The following is a 24,356-nucleotide window of genomic DNA, read 5'->3' on the forward strand; positions in this document are numbered from 1 at the left end:
TTATTCAGGGGATATATGGGAGCTAAAAATCAGTAAAATTTGGTGGTTGTTTGGGTGACTTATAGTATAGTTGCAAGTCATGATGGCGGAGAAATAATAGGTTTCATGTTGGAGTTAACAGAGTTTGCCCATGAGACCCATGGAAATGTCGAGTAGGCAACTGCTTGTGCATTTTTGATTGGGGGAGAAATAGAAAGGAGATAAAGATTTGTTGGTGTATATATGGAAGGTGCATAGAGAAGAGGACTAACAAGGTGGAACACTGAAGGCAATAGCATTTTGTGGGTAGGCAGAAAAAGAGTATTCAAGGAGGGAAACTGAGCTAGGAAAGGCTAGAGACTAAGGAGGAGAACCAAAAAACCTTGTGCATGAAAATTAAGGGAAGAGAGGATTTCAAGAAGGAGGGATTAGATGATACAAACTAAGTGAAATAAAGATTAAAATGAGTTTTTGGACCGGTTGCTGTTTCCTAGCTGGTATCCTGTGCAGCTGTCTTCTGAGAGCAATTAATCAGTGTGCCTTCATGCTCTAATAAGTTTAGAAATTCTTCACAAGACACCTTTCCTTGAGACATTCTCAGGACAAGTTGTATCAAAGGTGTTGAGAAGCCCTACAGTAAAGGCATTGTTTGGTATAAAACAGTGCTTCCCATATGTATTTGAGCAAGGGCCCTGCCTCCCCACCCCCACCTTTTATTTAGTGGGGAAAGGGAGCACATATATTAACATCCTGAAAAAAGGGTTCATTGGTGCATGTTTCAGGAAACGTCCGATGAGCAGCAAGAGGGAGGTGATGGAGCTGTGGGAGGAGATGCTGGAGTTGTGAGTGAGAAGAGATGGCAGGGCTGCACATAGTGGCTGAGTATGTTCACAACTTGGACTAACTTTTGAAGTAAGCCTCTGTAATTTTTCTGTTAGGCAGGATTTAGTATTGTTCCCACTATCTCTGTTCACTCTGAGAATGTCCAAAGCTGAACTGCTGTTCTCCTTCCCCAGCCTGCCTAATCCCAATAACAGGTGGCTCTATACCTCTAGTTGTCCAGCTCTGAACCTTGGAGGCAGCCTATTTTCTTCTTTTTTACCCACATCAGCTAATTCCATAGGCTCCACCTTCAGACTATATTTATAATTCTGTCATCTCTCTCCATTTTCACCTTTAACGCATGGTCAATAATCTCTCCTGTTTTGTCAGAATTCCACCCCAGATTCTCTTGGCCCCACCTGCCTCCTGGGCCCTGGGCTGCTTGTTTAATGTCGCATCCTGGCTAATGCTGCTGTTGCTTCATCCAACACTCAAGGGGGTGGTGACTGGGCTCTGAGGCCTCAGAGTGATCAGTCTACCTCTATTCTGTGGGCTCAGATGAAGTGCCAGGCTGTGGACCTGGGATCTGGCTGCTCCGGCAGCTGTCTAGAGGGGCCAGATAACATAATCTGAAGTGGGGGTGGGGGACAGGGAAGTGGGGAGAGTCATGCCTCAGGGGTGACTTTGACCAGTAAGGGACAGGAGGAGAAAGCCAGCAGATACATCCCCATCCTCCTTCCTGCCTGCAGTGCTCCTTGCTCAAATGCATGTGGGAACATGGGAAGTGCTATTTTAGACTCAGGAGTGTCTCTACTGCAAGGCTTCTCATCATCTCTTATATAGTTCTCCCCTTGACAGCTCTGAGGTGTGGTGGCCCCAGACAGTCTGGCCCTACCAAGTCCCTCATGCCGGAGCAGTTGGTCGAGCTGCCTGTGAAACTGTGACCAACTTGGTAATCATTGCCTTCAGGAGGCTTTCCCTTCTTCCCTGCCTCACTGCCCTCACTCTTGATACTCTGGAGTTTTCCTCCCAGAAAAAGCATCTGCAGCTAAGCTCTGCCTGAGCCGCTTTTCCAGGGACCCTGGACAAAGATTTATTGTAATGGTCTTTTGACTGGTCTCCTTGCTTCTGCTCTACTACCTCAAGTTTGTTTTCAGTAGAGTAGCCAGAGTGACCTTTTAAAAAATGTCAGATAAGTCATTTCTCTGATTAACATTCCTGAGGCGTTTCTCATATCACTCCATAAAGGCCAGAATCCTGAACAAGTTTCCCAGGCCTGCTTAGGCTAGAGCATCTTTCCATCTCGGGCCACGTGTCTTGTGGTTGTCCCCTTGCTTGCTCTACTCCGGGCTCTCTGGCCTTGTGGCTGTTCCTGCTACAAAACCAGCGTGCTCCCATCTCTTGGCCTTTGCAGTGTCTCTTGTTCTGTCCTAGACAGTTCTCTTCCCAGATACTTGCCAGGCCTGCTCCCTCCTTTCCTCGAGGTTGCTGCTAAAGGGACATTCTCCAATCAACCTATATCAAGAATAGAACCACTCCCTTCTCCCAGGCTGTCGGGCTGACTCTGCTTTTTTTTTTTTTTTTTTCCTCTGTAGTGTTTTTAATTGTTAGGCATATAATATACTTATTTGTTATCTGTCTCCATGATAGGACAGACTTTGTCTAGAACATTACTTATATATATATACCATGTTTCCCCCAAAATAAGACAGGGTCTTATATTTATTTTACCTCAAGAAGACAACGTAGGGCTTATTTTCAGGGGATGTGTCATTTTCCCCTCAAAGCCTCAGCTTGCAGCACGCACAGGATGGCCGGGACCTGACAGGGGGAGCTGGCCTTGTTGGTGGGGCTGTTCGCACCTTTCCGGTCACCTCTGGGATAGTAGCTGTCATTATGGGGCAGATGAGAAGGGCTGCTCATCTTCTTTACCGCTCTGTGCCGAAATGCGTGGGTTGTGCAGATGCGCTGGTTAGCCACGCCCATCACTAGGTCTTATTTTCAGGGTAGGGCTTATAGTGCGCAAATGCTTAGAAATCCTGCTAGGGCTTATTTTATGGGTAGGTCTTATTTTCGGGGAAACACGGTATATATATTGTTGAATGAGTGAATGGACAAATGAAAGAATGAACTGGAGTCATGTTTGCTATGAAATATGTATAGCTTGAAGTAGATGCCATTCTACTGTGATTTAAACTTTAGTACTAAGTCTAAATCATGAGAGGTTTTTGTATGCTTGATTGTGTGTGAAATTTTAATAGATAATAGATTTTTCAGAAACACATGATAAAAAATTATAAATATTCTCAAAAAAATCAAGTCTTTTGAGAATAAATTGGTCCTTACTCAATATAGAATTTAAATCATATGCTAGAAATGAGCTGTGGTCACACAATGGAAGTTTAGGTGTTTTATTTTTTCACTCTTTTATTCCTGTCAAGAAATATGACCTCTTTGTGTACAAAGTTGAAAAGAAGTTGATATATGAGAGCAAATCTATAAATAATTACAAAATGATTATTATCATAATGATATGTGAGATTAAGATTATATGTACAATTTGGAATTTGTTGGTATCTACAACCTTCTTAGAATCTCTGTTGCCTTTTGCTTTACCCATGGAAAGTTATCAGAAAGCTGAAAAGTGCTATTCAGGAACAGTACCAACCAGCTCTCATCTTGTCTAAAAGCAAAACATTACATCTTACTTTTAGGAAATAGGTAGAGTGTGTGTTGGGATCGAAAAAAATACCATTACTTCACCTGGACCAAGAGTTGCTTTTACTTTTATCCACTAATTCTTTTCCTTCTGGGACTTTAAATCACGACAAACCTGGCAAAACCCTTTGGCCTAAAGTAAAACAGCTCCATTAGAGAGTTGAGCATTAATGGTTCTTGGGCATCCATTAGTGATTCTTTTTTAAACTCAGTAGTGAAGTTGATGATCCCCAGTGCTCAGTGAGTGAGACAACTTGAGAAACAGACACCAGAGCCTCTCAGCACTGACACAGCCCTCAGAGGCTCTGGAGTGTGCCTTAGTTATAGGTGAATTTTGGTCCAGAAAGAACCCATCATTCGAGGTATTTGTATTTTATTCTAGTTAGAAGTAGTTGGAACTTTAATAGATCAAATATTACTAAATATATAATTTTACCATGTTTAAATTTTATCCTAGCCGGGCGCGGTGGCTCACGCCTGTAATCCTAGCACTTTGGGAGGCCGAGGCGGGCGGATCGCTCAAGGTCAGGAGTTCGAAACCAGCCTGAGCGAGACCCCGTCTCTACCAAAAATAGAAAGAAATTAATTGACCAACTAAAAATATATATACAAAAAATTAGCCGGGCATGGTGGCGCATGCCTGTAGTCCCAGCTACTCGGGAGGCTGAGGCAGTAGGATCGCTGAGCCCAGGAGATTGAGGTTGCTGTGAGCCAGGCTGACGCCACGGCACTCACTCTAGCCTGGGCAACAAAGTGAGACTCTGTCTCAAAAAAAAAAAAAAAAAAAAAAAAAAAAAATTTATCCTAAAACCTCCGAGGTTTAGGTAATAATAAAGTACCAGAATAATTCCCTACGTCTTCAGAATGCATGTTATTTTTGTGTCCCCAGTTTATTTTCATAGTTATTGCTTTTGGAGTCAATTATTAAAACTGTATCCTTTGAATATTCAAACTTAATGATGCTCTTTGTTGATTTTGACTTAATAGTCCTTTATCTCTAGCTTGTTTTCCATTCAGTGTGATTTCTTTCCGTTGATTCTGAACTGTCAGAATGTTGATGACCATGGTTTGAGGGAAAAGCTGTGAGTCTACCATTTTTCTAGATTGTTATGTGGTTTGGCATCTCAATATATGGTAAGGGCAATATACTTTAAATTCAGGGGTTAGTCTCTATAAAGAGATCAACTTTTGCATTTCTCCCATGATTGTAAAATTGAAAGGCTTATAATCCCATTATTTTAAATAAAAAAATTCCAAACATATATGCATATACTCTTATAGACACATTTGTCATAAATTCTTCAAAATAAGCTACTCATTTTATCCAAATAATTATACTTCAACAGGAGAGTATGGCTTTATATTTAGAATTCAGGAAGGATTTTCATATTCTTCAATTTGAGCTTAATTTTAAATAGCAAAGCAATAAAATGTTGTTTGGATAATAAGTTACATTAGCCTGAAGAAACTTAATACCAGTTCTAGATGCTTATTGACGTCACTCAATGGCCAAAATCATACATATGGATTTAAAGATTCAGAAATAATTTTCAAGGGGATGACCTCACAATTACAAGTGTCAGATGTCATTGTAAACAGACCTTTTGAAAATTACAAAGTAATACAGTAGGTGGTTACTTTGTGGAAATCAAAATAGCTAATGGCTATTTATGGTTGGCATAAAATGTCCAGTGACATCATCATGCATAAACTCAAAAAGGGCTAGATCTCAAGTAACTTTGAAGGGAAGTTGATGTCCCCTTGAACACTGTTAGAGGACTTAAAAAGTGGCTCTATTGGTGATAAAGACCCTGATTCAAAGATGTGTGAATCAAATTGTTTCATGAACTTTGAGTAGAAAAAAAGGCAATATTCTAAATGAACATACTGTTATTTAAAATGGAACCTTCTCCTTGTCTGAAGCTCTGTGGGAGCAGGGATTCATTGTTTTACAATTTATTCCTGGAGCCAGATACAGGGTCTATCATTCTCAATAAATATTTCTTTAATTTATAAATGAACCTGGTTATAAACTCACCTGAAATACTTGCAGACAGTATTTTGCAGGGCTTGAAGAAACACTTGACAGGGTTGATAAAAGGTTTTCATAAAGATTGTCCAGTTCAGTAGTCAGGGGATAAGAAATCCTTTCTGTATTTCTTTTTGGATATTATCTTGGATTGTAGCTTCATAAACTCACAGCAGATCCTGAGGATTATTTCAGATAGCTTCTTGAAGCAAATGTTTATTGAATAAAAGCCAAACCTATCAAATGGGGCAATTAAATATTTTTTACCATTCCCGTGGTGACATACAAGAGCTGCAATTCTTCGTGCTGGTTAAAAAATGTTCAATAAATATTATAGAACTTGTTTTTCTAATGTAAAGCTTAATTTAAACATAATCATCATTAATTCAAATATAAACAAGTTTATGTAACTAAATTATAAATTATACAATATGAAGCCATTTGACTATTTCAGCTACATACTTAAAAACTTGTGTAATAAAAATGGCCATAGATCTAATTTTGGGCATTCTTGTGGGGATGATGGGAGATTGACTTTTATTCTAGTTATTTTATATTTGGGCACATATGGTCTTTGTGTGTAATGTATGTGTATTTAGAAATAAAAAGAATAGCCAGGATAGATGCACATTGTATTGTTCTTTAGCACAAAAAATTGCATCCTTTACCCTACCCCCATTCCCCCTTTCTGTTTTATTTTTTTCTCTTTAGCACTTATTACTGCCTCACATGCTATGTGCTTTACTTGTTGTCTTTTTTTTTTTTTTTTATTTTGGCATATTATGGGGGTACAGATTTTGAGGTTTCAATAAATGCCCTTCCCCCCTCCCCCCACAAGTCTGAGTCTCCAGCATGACCATCCCTCAGATGGTGTGCATATCACTCGTTATGTATGTATATACCCGCCCCCCTCCCCCCTCCCCAATACCCTATTACTGTAGTACCTATGTGTCCACTTAGGTGCTACTCAGTCAATACCAGTTTGCTGGAGAATATATCTGGTGCTTGTTTTTCCATTCTTGGGATACTTCACTTAGTAATATGGGTTCCAGCTCTAACCAGGAAAATATAAGATGTGCTATATCACCATTGTTTCTTAGAGCTGAATAGTACTCCATGGTATACATATACCACATTTTATTAATCCATTCTTGAATTGATGGGCACTTGGGCTGTTTCCACAGCCTTGCGATTATGAATTGTGCTGCTATAAACATTCGAGTGCAGGTGTCTTTTTTGTAGTGTCATTGGATCATTTGGGTAGATGCCCAGCAATGGGATTGCTGGATCAAATGGTAGATTCACTTGTATCGCTTTAAGGTATCTCCATATTGCTTTCCACAGAGGTTGAACTAGTTTGCAGTCCCACCAGCAGTGTAGGAGTGTTCCTCTCTCTCCACATCCATGCCAGCATTTGTTATTTGGAGACTTTTTGATAAAGGCCATTCTCACTGGAGTTAAGTGATATCTCATTGTAGTTTTGATTTGCATTTCCCTGATGATTAGGGATGGTGAGCATTTTTTCATATGTTTGTTGGCCATTCTTCTGTCTTCTTTAGAAAAGTTTCTGTTCAAGTCCTTTGCCCACTTTTTAATAGGGTTATTTGATTTTTTCTTGCTGATTTTCGTGAATTCTAAGTATATTCTAGTTATCAGCCCTTTATCGGATATGTAGGATGCAAAAATTTTCTCCCATTCTGTAGGTTGTCTGTTTACTTTCATGACTGTTTCTTTGGCTGTGCAGAAGCTTTGTAGTTTCATCATGTCCCATTTATTTATTTTTGTTGCTGCTTTGATTGCCTTTGGGGATTTCTTCATAAACTCTTTGCCCAGGCCGATGTCTAGGAGAGTGTTTCCAACATTTTCCTCTAGAATTCTAATGGTTTCATACCTGAGATTTAAGTCTATTATCCAGCGTGAGTTGATTTTTGTGAGAGGGGAAAGGTGTGGGTCCTGTTTTAACCTTCTACAAGTGGCTATCCAGTTTTCCCAGCACCATTTATTGAAAAGGGATTCTTTTCCCCAGCATATGTTTTTGTCTGCTTTGTCAAAGATTAGATGGCTATATGAGGATGGTTTTATATCAGGATTCTCACATCTGTTCCACTGGTCAATAATCCTATTTTTGTGCCAATACCAGATTGTCTTAATTACAACAGCTTTGTAGTATAGTTTGATATCTGGCATATTAATACCTCCCAATTTGTTTTTGTTGCCTAGAATTGCTCTTGATATTCGGGGTCTGCTTTGGTTCCATACAAAGCGTAAAATTATTTTTTCTATATCTGTGAAGAATGCTGATGGGATTTTAATAGGTATTGCATTGAATCTGTAGATCAGTTTGGGTAGTATAGACATTTTAATGATGTTGAGTCTGCCAATCCAAGAGCATGGAATGGATAATTGACTGCCTCCTCTTCTAAAACGTAAGCTCTGTAGGGTGGGGATATTTTTGTTTTGTTTTGTGCTGTTTTGTTCACTGTTGCATCCTTGGTACCTAAAATAATGCTGTTGCATAGTGGATGCTCAATAAATATTTGTTGAATGAGTAAGATACAGTGCATGAATATTTTAAAGGTTGTTGATGATATTGTCCAATTTCTTTTTAAAAGACATACTAGTTTATATTCAATAATGTCTATGTGACTGTAAATATGCCAATAATATTTTAAAACATATAATTTACTAGGTGAAAAAGTTATCTTAAGTTTTTTTTTATTACCAGTGAAGTTGAATATTTAAATATTACTATTTCCATTTATTATTTTTTATTTTTAACTGTATCAGTAATACATTTGTTAAAAAATTGGGGCACATTGAAAACATTCATTTATTTATTCAGTATAGAATTAAGAAGTGGTTTTTGTGTGTCACTTATTGTCCCATGTGGTGGGGATACAGCATTGAACGAGACTGCATGGTTCCTCCAGAGATTATGCTCTACTGGGGAGTACAGATGCTACACAAATAGGGAAGAAAATTAAAAACAACCCCTCCCCCCAAAACACCCATGATGCCAATGCAGAGGTTAACACTGGTAAGGACTTAGGTTATATCTTTTTAATCTTTATTCTAATGTGTTCATGAAAATTAAAATAAACTACAGCCTTCTTTTTTACATAGAATATCTTAAATATTTTCTCTTGCGATTAAATATATTATTTATAAACTTGGTTTTTAATGGTTGCATTCCACTCCATTTTATGGAAATGTACCATACTTTTCAAACTAATCATCTATTTTTGGACATTTAGATTGTTTATAATTTTATACTATTATAAATAAAATAGCATCATTTATCCTATATATAAATCTTTTCTTCACATGTCTAGTTATTGTCCTATGTATTAGTTTCCTATTGCTGCTGTAAAAAATAAGCATAAATTCAGTGACTTAACGCAACATTTTTATCTTACAGTTCTGGAGGTCAGAAGTTTTAAAATCAATGTGTTGGCAGGGCTGTGTTCCTCCTGATCCTCTAGGGGAGAGTCTGTTTCCTCGGCTTTGCTGGCTGAGGATCTTATGGGATTTATATAAAACAATTGATATCCAAAATATAATGTAGATACTCAGTAAAGTTAGTTCTTGTCTTTTTTCTACACCATTTTGTAACTAGCTTAATTGTATTAGGTTTCTTCATTGATAAAATTGGATCAATAATATTAACTCTATGCGCCTGTTAGGAAGATGAAACAATGTGGATATAGATCTTATCTATTAATCAGGTTGATGCAAAAGTAATTATGGTTTTGGACTGTGAATTTTAAATCATTATATCAAATCAGGGTAAGAGTCATTAATACTGGGTTGAAGTAAAATTTACTTCAGAGAAATTGAGCACTAAGAAGAAATTGGGAAGTTCTTTGAATTCTGTGATAGGAAGAATGTGATGTTTACCATCCACCTTCCATACTGTTTTTTAAAATACTCATTTGCTTAGTGTTGTGCTTAATACTTTCTTTCCTAATTAAGCTATCACTTTGAATGAAAGGAAATAGGCATTGGATGTATTCAACTAATCTTCCATTTTACAACTAGATGTCAGTGTTAACATACCTGATTGAATGTCTCAGGTGTGAGTATTATGAGTAATTCAAATAGTTACTCACCTATATGAGATACAGATCAGAAAATAAATAATAAAGAAGGAAAAGAATCTTTAAAAATCACTTTCTTATCTTATTTCAAAGTGGGCTGGTTAGTTCTACATTTATATTTTTTAAATATTGATTTCTTACTACCTAAATAACTACACATGAACAATTAAATTTTTTTATTTGTTTGGTTAGGAAAATCAAGTAGAGTGTGAACTTATAAACCTTTTCACTGTTACCAACCAGAAGTTCTTCCCTTTTCCAGAGAGAGTGACCAGAAAAGAAGGAAAATTATTGATATTCAAACGTGGGGTGTATGTGTGATTCTTTTCTACTTTAATAAGAAACATGACGCTTTTCTACTTTAATAAGAAACATACTTGAGAGCAAGAATTATGTATGTATTCTCAGTGGGATTTCTAACATCTCATGTAGAAGTCTCTCTTGATATAATTAAATTTGCCTTTTAAAATTCTGTCCTTATAGAAATGGAAGCATGATATCCTTATCCTTTCCTTATAGATCTAGTCTGACAACCTTTTAAAATAATATTTACTGTGTTTCTTTAACTATGACGTCTCACTTTTTTTTAACCCATGCTTCCTATTGATAAATATGAAACCCTGAAAAGTAACTGAAATATCATGAGTAAAATCCAGGCAAAGTAGTAATAGGTCAAAGTGCTGAAAACACATCCCCTCCTTCCACTTCTACCAAAAGATCCTGACAGATCCCTTTTCCTGATTCTTTCCTCCCTTTGATAACTACTACTGTGAGATCGCTTAAGTGGTGGAGCTCACCTAGCCTAAATTCTAGAGAATTTTCACTTTGACATTTTTAGTTATATATTTTAAAAATCTGTGCATTCAGCTTAAAAGTAAAGAGTTTTAGAGAGAACATATTTAAATTATATATTAGGAATTGTAAAGACAGCTTATCTTTGGAGCTCAATTTAAGATTTTGACAGAAGTGACAGACTTCCTTTTGAAAATTGTTATGTATAACTTTTTCTTTAGAAACACATCAGTATCCCCCAAACAAATGATTTGAAAAGGCAAGTTGAATTAGTGTCAGTAATATCTTAATACTTCTGTTTCTCTTTATGGAAGTAACTTTTTAGGTTACACAATAGGTCCTAATTTTATAACAGTCTAAAATATATACATCAATTTATGCCAAGAGTACATTTGCTTATTGGCTTTAAAAATTCAGTCTTTCCTCTGAAGGAATTTTCAGTTCATCGGTTTTTGGATCTCTACACAAAACACTCAATGCGGTGGTTGGTTTTTGGTCAGTTTTATGACCTCTAGGCACATAATACAAGACCATAAAATTAATTATTGATTATGGTACAGATTTAGCACATCTCTGTGGATTTTCACTCGGCCTGACAAAAGACAAAAGTCATATTAATCAACTCCAGGGTAATTCCAGTTTGCTGCATATGTAGTGGGAATGTAAGCAGGCTATATCATGATGATTGCAATATATTTAGCAAAATAGTAAGACAGTACAGTGAAGTTTATTTAATTTTGAACTCTTACAAGGATTAGCTTAGGTATTGACCTGAATTATAACAGTTCTATGAGTTTGCAAATTGATCCCTTATATACTAATACTTTTTTTTTGTTTAGAAGCCTCCTTGACTTATGTTCCAAGATCTGATGCCTTTGACAAGATATCATTTATAACTTTAAATTTATACTAAAGCAAGTAATTAATTACTGAATTTAAACTCAGTGGAGACTACCTATGGTATTCCTAACCAGACCTCAAAGCTTCTAGGGTGCAAAGCCTAGGGCACCTTCCTTTTCAGCAGGATACCTGGGGTCACTGGTCCTGCCTGAGCAGGTCCAGTTAGTCTTGCCTAGCAGACACTAGAAGTACTACTTGGAGACATCTGTGCCCGTTTCTCTCTGGCCTCATCTCTTCTAGGCCTCAGTGTAAGGTTGTGATTGTTTGGTTGTGTGTGGGAGCCTTTCTCCTTCCTCTATATTGCTGTGATCTGGTTTTATTTCCAGGTGTCTGGTGCATGAGCTCCAGCTCCTCAGATCCTAATTTTGTTTTCCCTTTTTTGATACTGGGCTAAGCTAAGCTATTAATCAGCAAGTAACCACTTAAAGAAATAACTATTTGGAGCTATTATGTAATTGTTTTCTCTGATGATTTTCTTAAGGCTCAAATACTTTTCTTTTTAAAACTCTTCCCATTTTTTCCTGATTTAGGATAGAGTACGCACATAATTGGTTTTATATATGTTTTGGTGAAGAAACAAAATATAATTACAAATATAGCAACAGCTACAATTACAGAGTTCAGATTTTGACTGCCATTAAAGAATATTCTAGAATTCTCTGAACCTGAACACATTTTGAAAATGTTTTTCTTCAGCAGCAAGACAGAAGGGCAGGAAAGGCACGCCTTTATGATTATTTTCCGTATTCTTCTCATATTCTCTCTGGTCTGTCAAAATTTAAAATTTTTGGTCTTTGAGCCTTTTACATTTTGATACCAATTAATTTTTCACCTCATTTTAAAACTTTTCTAAGCTTTAATTGGGTGAATTTTGTGGTATGTAAATTATATCTCCATAAGGCTATTAAAAAAAAAAAAAAACTTACCTGAAAACATTTTCAGTGGTAATTGCGAAGCAACTTTGTATTAGTGTGAGAAAGTAAGGAACAAATGGTAAATTATTTATGTAAGTTCCAAATGATATAGCTTTTAAGAATATACTCCACTTTCCTATTTTTGTTTTGTTTTAACTTAGGAAAACTTTCTGTTCAACTCATAGGCATCTATCTTAATGAGCGAGGAAAGCAAATATAAGAAGTTATGACTAAAACATTTAAATCTTATCTTTAGTCTTGGAATGCTATCAAAGAGATGAACAAGAAGTGCATGTTCAAGTATTCTACTTCATGCCTGAGCTCCTGGCCCTCCATCAACAATCTGAGATTTGTCTAGATAAATGAGGAAGTAAGGAAATGTACTACTAAATTCTGCTATTTTGACTTCTTGCTATAATGAACTTTTCTTTTTAGGATATTCCATTTGTCATTACAGAAAGTGGTGTACCTGCACAAGTGGTGGCTGCCATTGATGTAAATACTGTTGCTAATGAAGTATACAAGTATAATTTTCCTCAGACACAGTTACTGGCCAAGACAATTGAAGTGAGTATTTATTACCATTTTAACAAGTATATATGGCATTGAAAAACGTGATGGAAAAACACTGCCAACTACTGGTTTCTGGTGGCTAACTTGGAAGATAAGCATATATAAATAAAAAGTTTAGGAGAAGGGAATTAACATTTTATAGTCTATCAGAAGATAGCATGCTATTTTTTTTTATTTCCAGCTGTAGAGACCAAGGGGTCAATATTCCAGTCTCTGAGAGGAAGGATTAAAATGTAAGAATATGCTTGACTTCTAGATGCTTAGTTCTGTCTATGGTGATATTAAACTTTAATTCTTTGCTTTTATTCAATACTCATAAAATATATATAGTATGTGGTAAAAACAAGGGAGGCAGTCACTGGCTATTACTGAATGCTTCTTATTTTAGCAAATTTGTCAAAATTAACCCATTACCCATTTCACCTGTTATGAACTCAGCGGAAGTTTTAACACCGATGTACATTAAGTTACTTTCAAAATAATATGAAATTGTGTTTTTTTCTATCAATTTCTTATCATGAAAAATTTTACTACAAATTTGTCACGAAGCCATAATTTACATACAATAAATTGTACCCATTTTAAGTGTGCAGTTTGAGTTTTCACCAACATATCTAAACTGTGTAACCAACCCCAACACAATTAAGACATGGAACATTTCCATCACACTAAATTGTTCCTTAGTGCCCTATTTTGGTCAGTCTCCAGCCCTAACCCAGGCAACTGCTGATCTGCTTTCTTTTATTATAGATTAAATTTTCCCTTTGTAGTATATCATAAATAAAACCATAGAGTGTAACTCTTCTCCCCCCCCCCATCCATTTCCCCATGGATCAGTGCAGAAATGGGGGCCCTCTCTCTGATCAGAGAGCCCCTGGCCTTCAGGGGATGGTAAGGAGAGGGCTAGGAGTGCTAAAGTGCTGGGGACTGAGAGTGAGGAAAAATGTCTTCAAGGTTTCCTCCTCTGGGCATTAAAAGGCCTTGGCAGGCAGAGAACTTCTGCCCAATGTCTCAGATAAAGCAACCTAGGAATGAAGCCTCTGGGACCAGGAATACAAATGTGCCAAGAGCATGACCGGTTGGTGCGGCCCTCTGAGACCTTGGCCGCAGCTCCCTTCAGAGACTGCGATGCACCAGCTGTGCACCCTGACTGCTGTGAAGTGAGCAGCTTGCCCTATGAGCCCTGCCAGGGAAAGCCCTTTAATTGCACAGGGTTAGGCCTGAAAAATCACACATAGGTTTCTAACAAAAAGCATGACTCCTCAGTTATAAAGATAACAAGTAATAAAATTACAATCAGTAAATTAGGGAGCAAATGGGAAATTACTAGTCACTAGTAAATAACTATATATAAACTTTATGTGAGCAGAAACATTATCCAGTTTGTTCATTGTTGTATTCCCAGACCTAGCACAATGCTTGGCATATGTAATGGATACTCTGAAATATTGGTGAATTAATTTGTGAACGTTGTTTAGTGAATAATGTATTGTACCTAAAAAATAGACAAAGAAATATCAAAATATCAGGCAAATGCTAATAAAGAGCAACAGGTTTCAAAACGGATATTAGATAACATGGATTTCAAGGCAAAAACCATTTGAGAGTCATAGAAATTTACTTTATGATGATAATTGGTAAAGTCCTCAAGAAAGGTCTAATTGTCATGAGTATATATCCATAAAATAACATCAGAGTTCATAGGACAGGCAGTGATAGGAAACATCCACTTAAGTTCTTGTTGAATACCTGATATTCTACAAAATAAGATTTTTCTGAAAGTTTTTAATCTCTCTTAATAAAATTAGGAAAAATGAATGTTACCTTCATATATATGTTGCTTACTGGCCTTATATATGTTACTGACTTTTGGAGAGATATATATCTGTGGGGGGATTAGAGAGTATGTATGTTTATATTTGTGTTTAAGAGTGTGTGCGCGCACACACACACACACACACACACACACACGCTTGTACATATAGAAGGGCTGTCCGGAAAGTATCCAGCCACTGTTGATATAATGAGAATGGTTATATGGCTGGATACTTTCCGGACAGCCCTTGTGTATCTTCAAATCTAGTAACGTGCTAAATGGTAAAAATTTAAAAGCATTCTTATTAAAATAATGAATATGATAAGAATGTCCACCATTAGCACTATTACCTAATATTGTGGATCTTTTAGCTAATGTACTTACACAAAAGATATAGTATATAAAAAGAAATAAGAAATCAAAAATATGATTGAATATGCCTGAAAAATATACAAATAAGTTAACTGAGAATAGTATGAGGAACAATTAGTGCATTTAATAAGGAGTCCAGTTATAAAAATATGATAGCCAATAATTTCTATATACAAATAAAACTTGCTAGAAAATATAATACAAGAAAATTTCTATTTTTAGTAACAACACAAAAGTTAGAAACACCTAGAAACACATTAACAAGACATCTATGTAATTCACATGGGAGTAAAAGAGACTTGAAAAGTGCTGGAAAATGTACTGTAGCCTTGGAAAGGGTGGCGGAATATTATAAAATTATTAGTTCTCTTTAAGTTCAATAAAATAGTCAAAGGTTGTTGTTTTCTAATCTGCCAAGTTCTTTCTAAAGTTTAAATGAAAATTAAGTGTAAGAATAGCCAGGAAACTTTCTGAGAAAAGAAGCAATAAGGCAGGCAGAGGGACAGAAACAGCTGCCCATGCACATGGGGTAAACGCTGTTACCACACTGACTAGATCTAATGCTGTATGAAAGCAAAAGTGTTTTCATTAATTTGTATGGCTATGTAATGGAAAAAGAATAAATTTCCATTAGCTTTAAAATTCTGAATTATTAAAGATAACTTGTGTATCTCCATGACTATTTTCTTGAATTCAAATATGTATTCATTAACCTAGCATACCAGATTAAATTAATTAAGTTGTGAATGGTCCAATTTACTGATTATTTTTGGCATAACTTATTTTTGGCATGTCTTATTATTTGGCCTGCACTATTTAAAAAAATCAGTTTTCAAAGATCCTTTAAAATTGTGATTTTTTTTAGTGTCTGTCTATGTTAGAGACATCGTCTCTGTTTAATTTCTTTAGATTCTAGACAGGATTCTCCTGGTATTATTGCTATAAAAGATTGTTGTTTTAATTTTACCTTAGTTTTAGGAATTTAGCTATAATCAGTCCACATCCAGTTGCTCATCATAGTGGCTCTATATGGAAAAACTATTGAACTTGAATATGATGTGCTATCTAATGCCAGGCCCCATACATTGCTCAGTATATGACTTTCAAATTGCTTTCCTGAGAATGCAGGATTCCAGAAGTGCTTTGGGAAATTTTCTATTTTAATTTTGATTTCATTTTCCAAATATCTCTTAAATTATTTAAAAACCCTGTGATCAAAAAATGGCAGACATACACATTCAGACTTTTACTACAATGGAGACAACTGACATGGATCAAGTTAACTCACTCTTTACAAAACTCAGAGGAAAGCTTTTCCTGCTTTACTCATATACTTGAACTTCTTAGAAGTGGATTATAATTAGAAAGGTTGTAATTCTGGGCTGATCTCTTTAAATTCCTGGCTAAGGATGTGCACTAAGAGTGCTTAATAAGAGTTGGCAAACCCATGACTTGTGCTTCACTATGTTTGTCTTCTGATATATAAAAAGGATCAAAATAGCACATTTTTCAACCACTTAGCCCATTAGGGATTATTTTGATTAATCTTATGTATAGTCTTTTAAAGTTCTTTGTGTACAACTGCAAAACAATGAAATAATTGTGGATATCTAAAAATGAGGCCTTTAACAACAGACATCATGAAAAGGGCTGGTGACTAGTCTGTATATCACATTTACTAAATAAAAGAAAATTATTGATTAATATATATTTTAAAATATCCTCTACCCTATGCCAAAAAGCATTAATTATAAAATAACATTCTCCATGTTTCACCCCAGAAAACAGCAGTGTTATGCTTGAGGCATGATAAAGGAAAGAAGTACTTAGAATCCAGGAAACTACCCTTCTAGCTCTGCTTTGGCTGGAGCTGGCACCTGGTGGGGAAGTGACTTCATTTCTCATAGCTTCAGTTTACTGCCCCATGTCCTGCACCAGATTACTGTGGAAAGTTTAACGGCATTTGATTTGAAAAGTATTGTGTTATATAAACTGTTATAAGTTCTGACATATTTACTTATAGTTCATTAGTATTTTCCTTCTGCCTCATTCTATCCATGTTTTTATGTTCTCTTTTTTTTCCTCAAATGTTCTTTCCTTAGGGGATTACGCTAGAAGAGTTTGACAGATTATCTTTCAATATGATTTTAATGAGCCCTCCATGCCAGCCATTCACAAGGTATGCATAATAAATATTTCTCTGTCAAGAAAGAGTACTTTTGAAGGACTCATTAAATCACATAATATCATGGTTTCAAGCATGGACACTTTGAAGTTCAGTTACATTTTCATAGTTTTGAGATTTTTCATAAATAATTCTTTCCATCTACTTATATTTATAAATCGGCATTAGTCATGAAGGAAATAGCAGTTACTACCAGATGAGCAAAATGACTTGGTCAGAAGTAGATATGCAAGAGTATAGGAGACCTCTCTTATATCTACCTAGGATACAACATTTATTTCTGGCCTAAATTACCTTAATTTATTTAAACTAGTGAGCACTTAGGAATATCTTTCTAATACTGATTAATCAAAGTATATTTCCATAATAAATGTTCAAGTCCTAAATTATTTAACTGTAAAATTAAAAAGCTAGTCAGGCATGTACTTGTATATTTTACATTTCTTAAAATTCATATTTACATTCTTGCTTTTCATAGGCGCATTGTAATTTTTTCATTTAAAAAAATTACATAGTATTTATTTGGCTATATGTTTCAGGGAATTATATCTTAAATGAAATCTGACTAATTCATATTTATTTAGATACTTTTACTAATAGTATTTTAAATTATTTTAAATAATCATGTTATAGTAATAGCAGTAATCCTCTAAGTGTCTTACATGGAATATATCATTTAATTTAACAAACTTATGGGCTAGGCATTGCTGTTACCATTATTTTACAGGTGAGAAACTGAGGAACAGAAAGGTTAAGTAACTTTCTCAAGGTTATACAATTAGAAAGTATCAGAGCCAGGATTTGTCAATCATTTTATATACTCCTAATATGTATGATTTAAAGTAGAATGTCATTTATAATAAACATTCTAATTCAAATGAATATTCTCATCATAAATTTCCATCTAAGTTTTGATTTATTTAAACAGTTCTCTAGGAAACTAATTCCCCAAGGATTTATTGTTATCTAAATGCCAGGCATTGTTTTTATTGTTTTCGATGCTGTAGTCCCTGTCCTTAGATAGCTTATAGTCTAATGGAATGACTGACAAATAATTATCTTACAACGTGATATAGCTGTATAATAAAAGAATGCTGAAAGTACCATGAGAACACAAAGGAGAAAAGAGGTTGCTGCATACCAGGAGAGGGGAATTCTTTCAGAGGTGGTTTCTGAGCTATGTCAGATTAGGAATTTATCAGAGCAGGCAGAGGCCATTCCACCTAAAGATGATTCTAAGCATATGCAGGGGAATGGCCTGTGAAGTACAATAAGTAGGATATCCAAACAGAGGGCAGCCTTAGCACTGTGAAGCCTCATATATCACTGCAGTGGGCCCCAGTATCTTCCCTCTATCCCCCCACCCTGTATTAGCCCAACTCCAGCAGCTGATGGCAGCAGGAACTGATTTTGTAGTTATCATTTGAAACTCTGAGAGGAAAGGGACAGAATAAGAAGAACTAAAGATTTGTGAGGAATCTGTTCAAGTCCAGTATAATACCCTGGCTGAGCCTCAGATTCACTGATGACTTTGGCCCTGCTGTCAGTTTTGATTAGTGATGCCAAGTAACTTATTTAACACTATGAAGCTATTAATAATAAGTAGCATGATTTTAAACTCTGGTCCTGTTTCTGCTACTTAGGCCCAATCCAAGTCTTCTTTTCTGCTCAATCCTTGATCATATTGTGACTCTTAGTTGTAAGATCTAATTGCTAGCCCAAATACTACTGCTTTACATGACCTATTTTGACCATGGTTAGTGTAGCCAAGTTGCAACTACTGCTTATAGAATCAAGTCCTCAGCTTAAGTCTCTCCTCTTTACGTTGGACCGGGTTGTCTTAGCCTTATCTGCTACTCTGATTTGCTTAGATTAGTCACCAATGCCATTAGCTCCAGATTGCTACCCTATTCAGCTAAACTCTTGATCACCTGGGGCAGAGCAAAAGGTGTTGTTGGCGTGTGTGCGTGCGTGTGCGTGTGTGTGTGTGTGTGTGTGTGTGTGTATTTTTCCTGAACTAAGTGCTTTTAAGAGGGTAATTGGTTTTATTCCTCATTGATTTCTTGTTCTTTTTTTGGCTTCATTTGACATATTGTTTTGTAAAACTAAATTTTAAGTGTGGTTTATTAGATATGTAGGGCTTTTTTTCTTTTTAATTAAATAAATAAATGAATTTTGTTCTCTATAGCAACAAGATGTTCATGTTTTTTATAAGGACAAACTTAATTCTCTTGGTTTCGACTTTTTAAAAGTGATAGATATCTCCATATAAGATTCTAGGTAAACTTTTTGTGCTTTCTTTACCCCTTTAGAATTGGCCTGCAGGGTGATATGACTGATCCAAGGACGAATAGCTTCTTATATATTCTAGATATTCTCCCAAGGTAAAATCTTAGACTCCTGTAGAAGCTTACCTTAAATTTAAAACTTGGGGTCTGGAAGAATATGGTGTTTATAGTTGTATAGAGATTAGCGATTTACACATGCTCCCTTCAGATACTGTGCATGCCATTTATCTTCTTCTGCCATGACTAATAGAGTAACTGTAAATGTTTCACAATTCCACACTCGCCACCACAGTGAGTGGCAGGAAGTTACAGCCTATTAGCTAAATTCTATTGCCTCTGCTCATAGTAGTAATACAAATGATGCTAATGTTAGTGAATGCAGTTACTCATGGTTTGAAAACTTGTGCTAACCCTCGAAGCTGCCGTTCTGTGTGAATGGCAACCCTTTGGGCTGTGCAGTGCAGAGGCCCTGTGCAAACCCATGTTTTGAGATAAGCTTCAATGGAATTTAACATTTCAAATGTTAACTTTATCAAGTGTACCATGTTTTTAGGGAAAATGAATGAAATATGAGTTGTCACCATCCTTTTAAACTCCTTTATAAAAAGGGAGAGTTTGGGAAATTACCTCATGTTTCTTACAAGTGATGATTTTCTCTACTTTTACCTTTTTACTTCCTAGTAGTGAGCTATTTAGAATTCCATTTGTTTTGTTTTTTTTTTTTTAGATTACAGAAATTACCAAAGTATATTCTTTTAGAAAATGTTAAAGGTTTTGAAGTATCTTCTACAAGGTAAAAGTATGTGTTTGTCTTGCTTGTATCTTGGATTAGGTATGTTTTATAATAGGAACTGTTGTGAAATAAAGATCTTAAAAATTAATGCATTCATTCTGACATTTATATATGTTATATATTTTATTCATTAGTATTGATTTTGACTACTAACATAAAACATTACAAAGCTTATATTCAACTGATTCTCTCCCATTTTGATATCTTTGAATATTTTTAGAATGAGCACTCATTTTAGTGAGAATGGTGTTTCTCAATTTTAGTCACTTATATTGTTGCCTATTTTTTTTCGTAGTAGGAATGTTTTCAGTAAAAATTGGTGCTGTTGACAGGCATTTTCTGCCTTGCAGGTGGATACAAGAAAAAGCTCAATGTCAGAGTTCTTTTAGATAGTAGCCCCGCTGTAGAAAAAGCATCAGTGTGAGTCCTTGATTTAGCTGTTATCTATAACAATGTTCCCATCTGATTGCTACTTTGAAGATACAGTTTTAGTTCCTATGGCAAATTTATTGATTCTAACTTTTATCAACTTGGATACTTTATCTGGCAGCTTTATCTATTTATAATAGAGAAATGTCTGTATCTTTTTATTAAATATAATTTCTCAAGTATTGGACTTAGTAAAAACTTAGGATCATTGTCATTCTAAACAACTTGAAGTATTGTGTACAGTTTTACACATTTTTAACTTAAAGTGTGATGTACAATATTTATATAAGAACCCAATTCCAAGTAAAGGGTGAAAGATTTTCTTTTTTTCTTTTGTTTTTCAGAGACCTGTTGATACAAACAATAGAAAATTGTGGCTTTCAGTACCAAGAGTTTCTATTATCTCCAACCTCTGTAAGTACCATAATTATAAACCTTTATATAAATTACAATTTAAAGGGTTTTTTCCCCAAAGGAAATTTAATTCAATAAACAGAATGGCTCTATTTTGGATGTTATCCGTACCTTCTGAAATTCATTCAGAAATGGGAATTACTTTCTAAAGAATGTAGTACATCCATATAGATTCATTTATACATATTTTATGAAACAGTTATATAGCTTGAAGGTCATAAAGAATATATTTTTCTTTTGGAGAATAAAGGATAACATTTGAAAATATGTAAAATTTGGTATTTCTAAACTACATGTGCTGTACTTTAATAATGCTTCAAAATAATCCAAGATACAAAACAAAACGAACATATGATAATTTTCTAATTACTCCTTTGAGGACATAACATTAAACTGAAAACATTGCTTCTATTTCATGGGTAAGAAATTGAAGTTGTTGCCCATGATAAGTTATTTGACAGATTTTGATTTTATAAGTGTTGTTGTCTATTTTTTGTCCTTGTTCTTATTAGTTTCTTATCAGCTTTAGCCATATTATATAGTTCATTGCCCAGAAATTAAAAGAAACCCCATTTCAAAAATTAGATATACAAGTTGTGGAAAGTGCCAATATATCTGATCTTTTTAAATTTATTTCATATTTATTGCCTTTTAACTTCTAAAACATAGTGAATTCTCCTTTTTTAGTAAATGAACGAATAAATAGCCAAGAACAGCTATATTTGAATTTCATTTTTTTATGATTACTGCATATCAAAAATGAAAGTAAAAATATCTATATTCTTATCTGGAAAATATAAAATGAAAGTAACTCATAGACATATTCATCAGAGTCAGTCTTTACCTCATTCAAATAAAGATACAGAGCAGAAGCTTAACAGGTTTAGAATTTGCTATCAAGAAGTCTTCTACAAATTGCTAGCAGCTTTTGCTCTGGCAGAAGCTAAATATATACCTCTATGAGTTTTTTTACTAGGTGCTGAAGTTAGTGCAGATCTCTTGAATTTTCTGTAGTAACTAACTACTCTACTCTACTTGCAGCTTGGCATTCCAAATTCAAGGCTACGGTATTTCCTTATTGCAAAGCTTCAGTCAGAACCATTACCTTTTCAAGTCCCTGGCCAGGTATTGTTATTGGTATTGTTATTAGTAGGATTATGGTTTATTTATTGCAAATATGTATCAGTCTTCTAATTTATTTTCAAACACTACTTTTTGTAGGTTTATTTGTGTCCTATAGAGTCTAAAGTATAGACCATGCCCTAAGGCCATCTCCAAGGCCTTTTTTTCCTCTCCTGATGCCATTTGTATTGGTTTAAACAAAATTTTAAAAAATTAAAATTTTTTTTCTTTTCTCATTAGAAAACAAATCAATTAAAAGTAAAAAAAAAAAAAAAAAGCCATTAGAACTGTTATCCCCTTCCTCCCCCCATAATTTTCCTTCTGACCATTAACTATTTTGTATTTTTCATTTTCCTTCCCTGATAGAAGCCATTGGTTACTTTGATAAAATTTAATATTCTATCTTAAAAATGGCTTAAGAGTATTTTAACACATTATTTGTATTTTCTTTAAAGCCAATGCTATTTAGCTTATTTGATTAAAATATATTAATAGTAATGATTAGTATAAGCTTGAATGAAATGCTGAATTGCTATGGTAGTCTTTAATCATGTGAGCAATTTTATGTGCTTTGGTCAAAAATGGGAGTGGATAACTGAGTTTTGGTGGTTCATTGAAGCTCTCTATAACTATCATAGGTTAAGAACTCATGTCCTACTAATAGGAAATCAGTAGTGTCATTTGAATCCTCTATAATACTAATATATCTCCCTTTCCATACAGGCAATTCAGAAAACAATGTATAGAGTATATTAACGTGATACATTGACTTCAAAGACGTCATCATTAAAAATGCCTAGAATGGTTTTTCTTTTACAATATAGGACTTCATACATAGTTATGTATTTCACAGAAACAAATTTTTCCTTATGAGTAGAGTTCATGAGTAGATATAACCTTCCATGGTGAAAAGCACTTTTCTTTTTTTAATTACTAGTTTTCCTTTAGCTCATGGGTATATTCCAGTTTTTCCTTCTTAATGAAGGAGTATGGCAAACTTTGATCCAAAACACATTTTCTGGAAATGTTAATGTTGCTTCCTAAACTTCTTCCATGTATGATGCCCTTTGTATATTCTATTACTTTGCTGAATCTTTTGTTAATAAATACAGAAAGCAGTAACTCTAAGAAATAAATCATCTGTAGCCTGATGACACTATAGCTATATGATTAATAGCTTGTAATAACTTATACAAATATAAGTAAACCACATTATCTATCTTTTAATGACAACCCTGTGAAGGCTAATGAAGTTTTTGCATAATGTTGACTGGCCATTATTATTTGACTTTTATTTTTAATAAATATTTTGATAATTTGTGTATTTTTACTTAATGTCAGGTACTCACGAAATTCCCCCAAATTGAATATGAACACCCACAAAAATATGCAATAGATGCAGAAGAGAAAATTGAAGAAAAAATTGAACCAAATATTTGCTTTGACAGCGACACACAGTGTTCTGGAAAAGATGCCATTCTTTTTAAGCTTGAAACTGCAGAAGAACTTGAAAGGAAAAATCAACAAGACAGTGATCTCTCTGTGCAAATGCTAAAAGATTTTCTTGAAGATGACATTGACATGAATCAGTACTTTTTACCTCCAAAGTCATTGCTGCGATATGCTCTTTTATTAGACATTGTTAAACCCACTTGCAGAAGGTCCGTGTGCTTTACCAAAGGGTAGGTTTTAAAGATCATTCATAAGACTGTATTTTCAGGCATCGTTTCTATAGTTTGTTGAAGATTTATTCATGTTATATCCATAATTACTAGATTTTTATAGCTATCTTTTTTTTTTTTTAGTTATTCTCAAAACAAGGAACATTTTATAAAATGTTTTTTATTCTCAAAACAAGGAACATTTTATAAAATGTTTTTGCTGGAATAACTTCTTTTTTTCTTTTTTTTGCCCTTAATTGCCTGCTTTGTGTTGCAATAGAACATGAGTGAAAATTCCTTCTGACAGAACATTATGTGCACCGTCCTCAAAAGTGCCATAAAAGACAAAGTCATTTGTTTGGTGACCTTCACAGGAGCTTAAATATCCATACTGGAAACATGCTTTCTATAGATAGAATTGCTTGCTAATTTTGTAGCGCTTTTCTTTCTAT

General features: G+C 34.8%; 1 protein-coding gene across 3 annotated transcripts in view; it reads left to right on the forward strand.

Annotated features, from left to right (window-relative positions):
• The window catches only part of TRDMT1 (tRNA aspartic acid methyltransferase 1), a 49,096-nt gene that overhangs the window by 16,927 nt on the left and 7,813 nt on the right, over positions 1-24,356 (forward strand). The window contains exons 4-11 of one of the 3 annotated variants that reach the window (XM_075997704.1): positions 12,508-12,621; positions 12,709-12,818; positions 17,115-17,191; positions 19,510-19,581; positions 20,213-20,278; positions 21,052-21,121; positions 22,163-22,246; positions 23,585-23,925. In XM_075997704.1, coding sequence (XP_075853819.1) covers positions 17,154-17,191; positions 19,510-19,581; positions 20,213-20,278; positions 21,052-21,121; positions 22,163-22,246; positions 23,585-23,925 — 671 coding nt within the window. In that variant the 5' untranslated portion in view covers positions 12,508-12,621; positions 12,709-12,818; positions 17,115-17,153. The remainder of the gene's footprint in view (positions 1-12,507; positions 12,622-12,708; positions 12,819-17,114; positions 17,192-19,509; positions 19,582-20,212; positions 20,279-21,051; positions 21,122-22,162; positions 22,247-23,584; positions 23,926-24,356) is intronic. The other 2 variants (XM_075997702.1, XM_075997703.1) reach the window with 2 other exon arrangements.

This window comes from Microcebus murinus, chromosome 25 (genome assembly GCF_040939455.1).
Source record: "Microcebus murinus isolate Inina chromosome 25, M.murinus_Inina_mat1.0, whole genome shotgun sequence".
Taxonomy (NCBI): Eukaryota; Metazoa; Chordata; class Mammalia; order Primates; family Cheirogaleidae; genus Microcebus; species Microcebus murinus.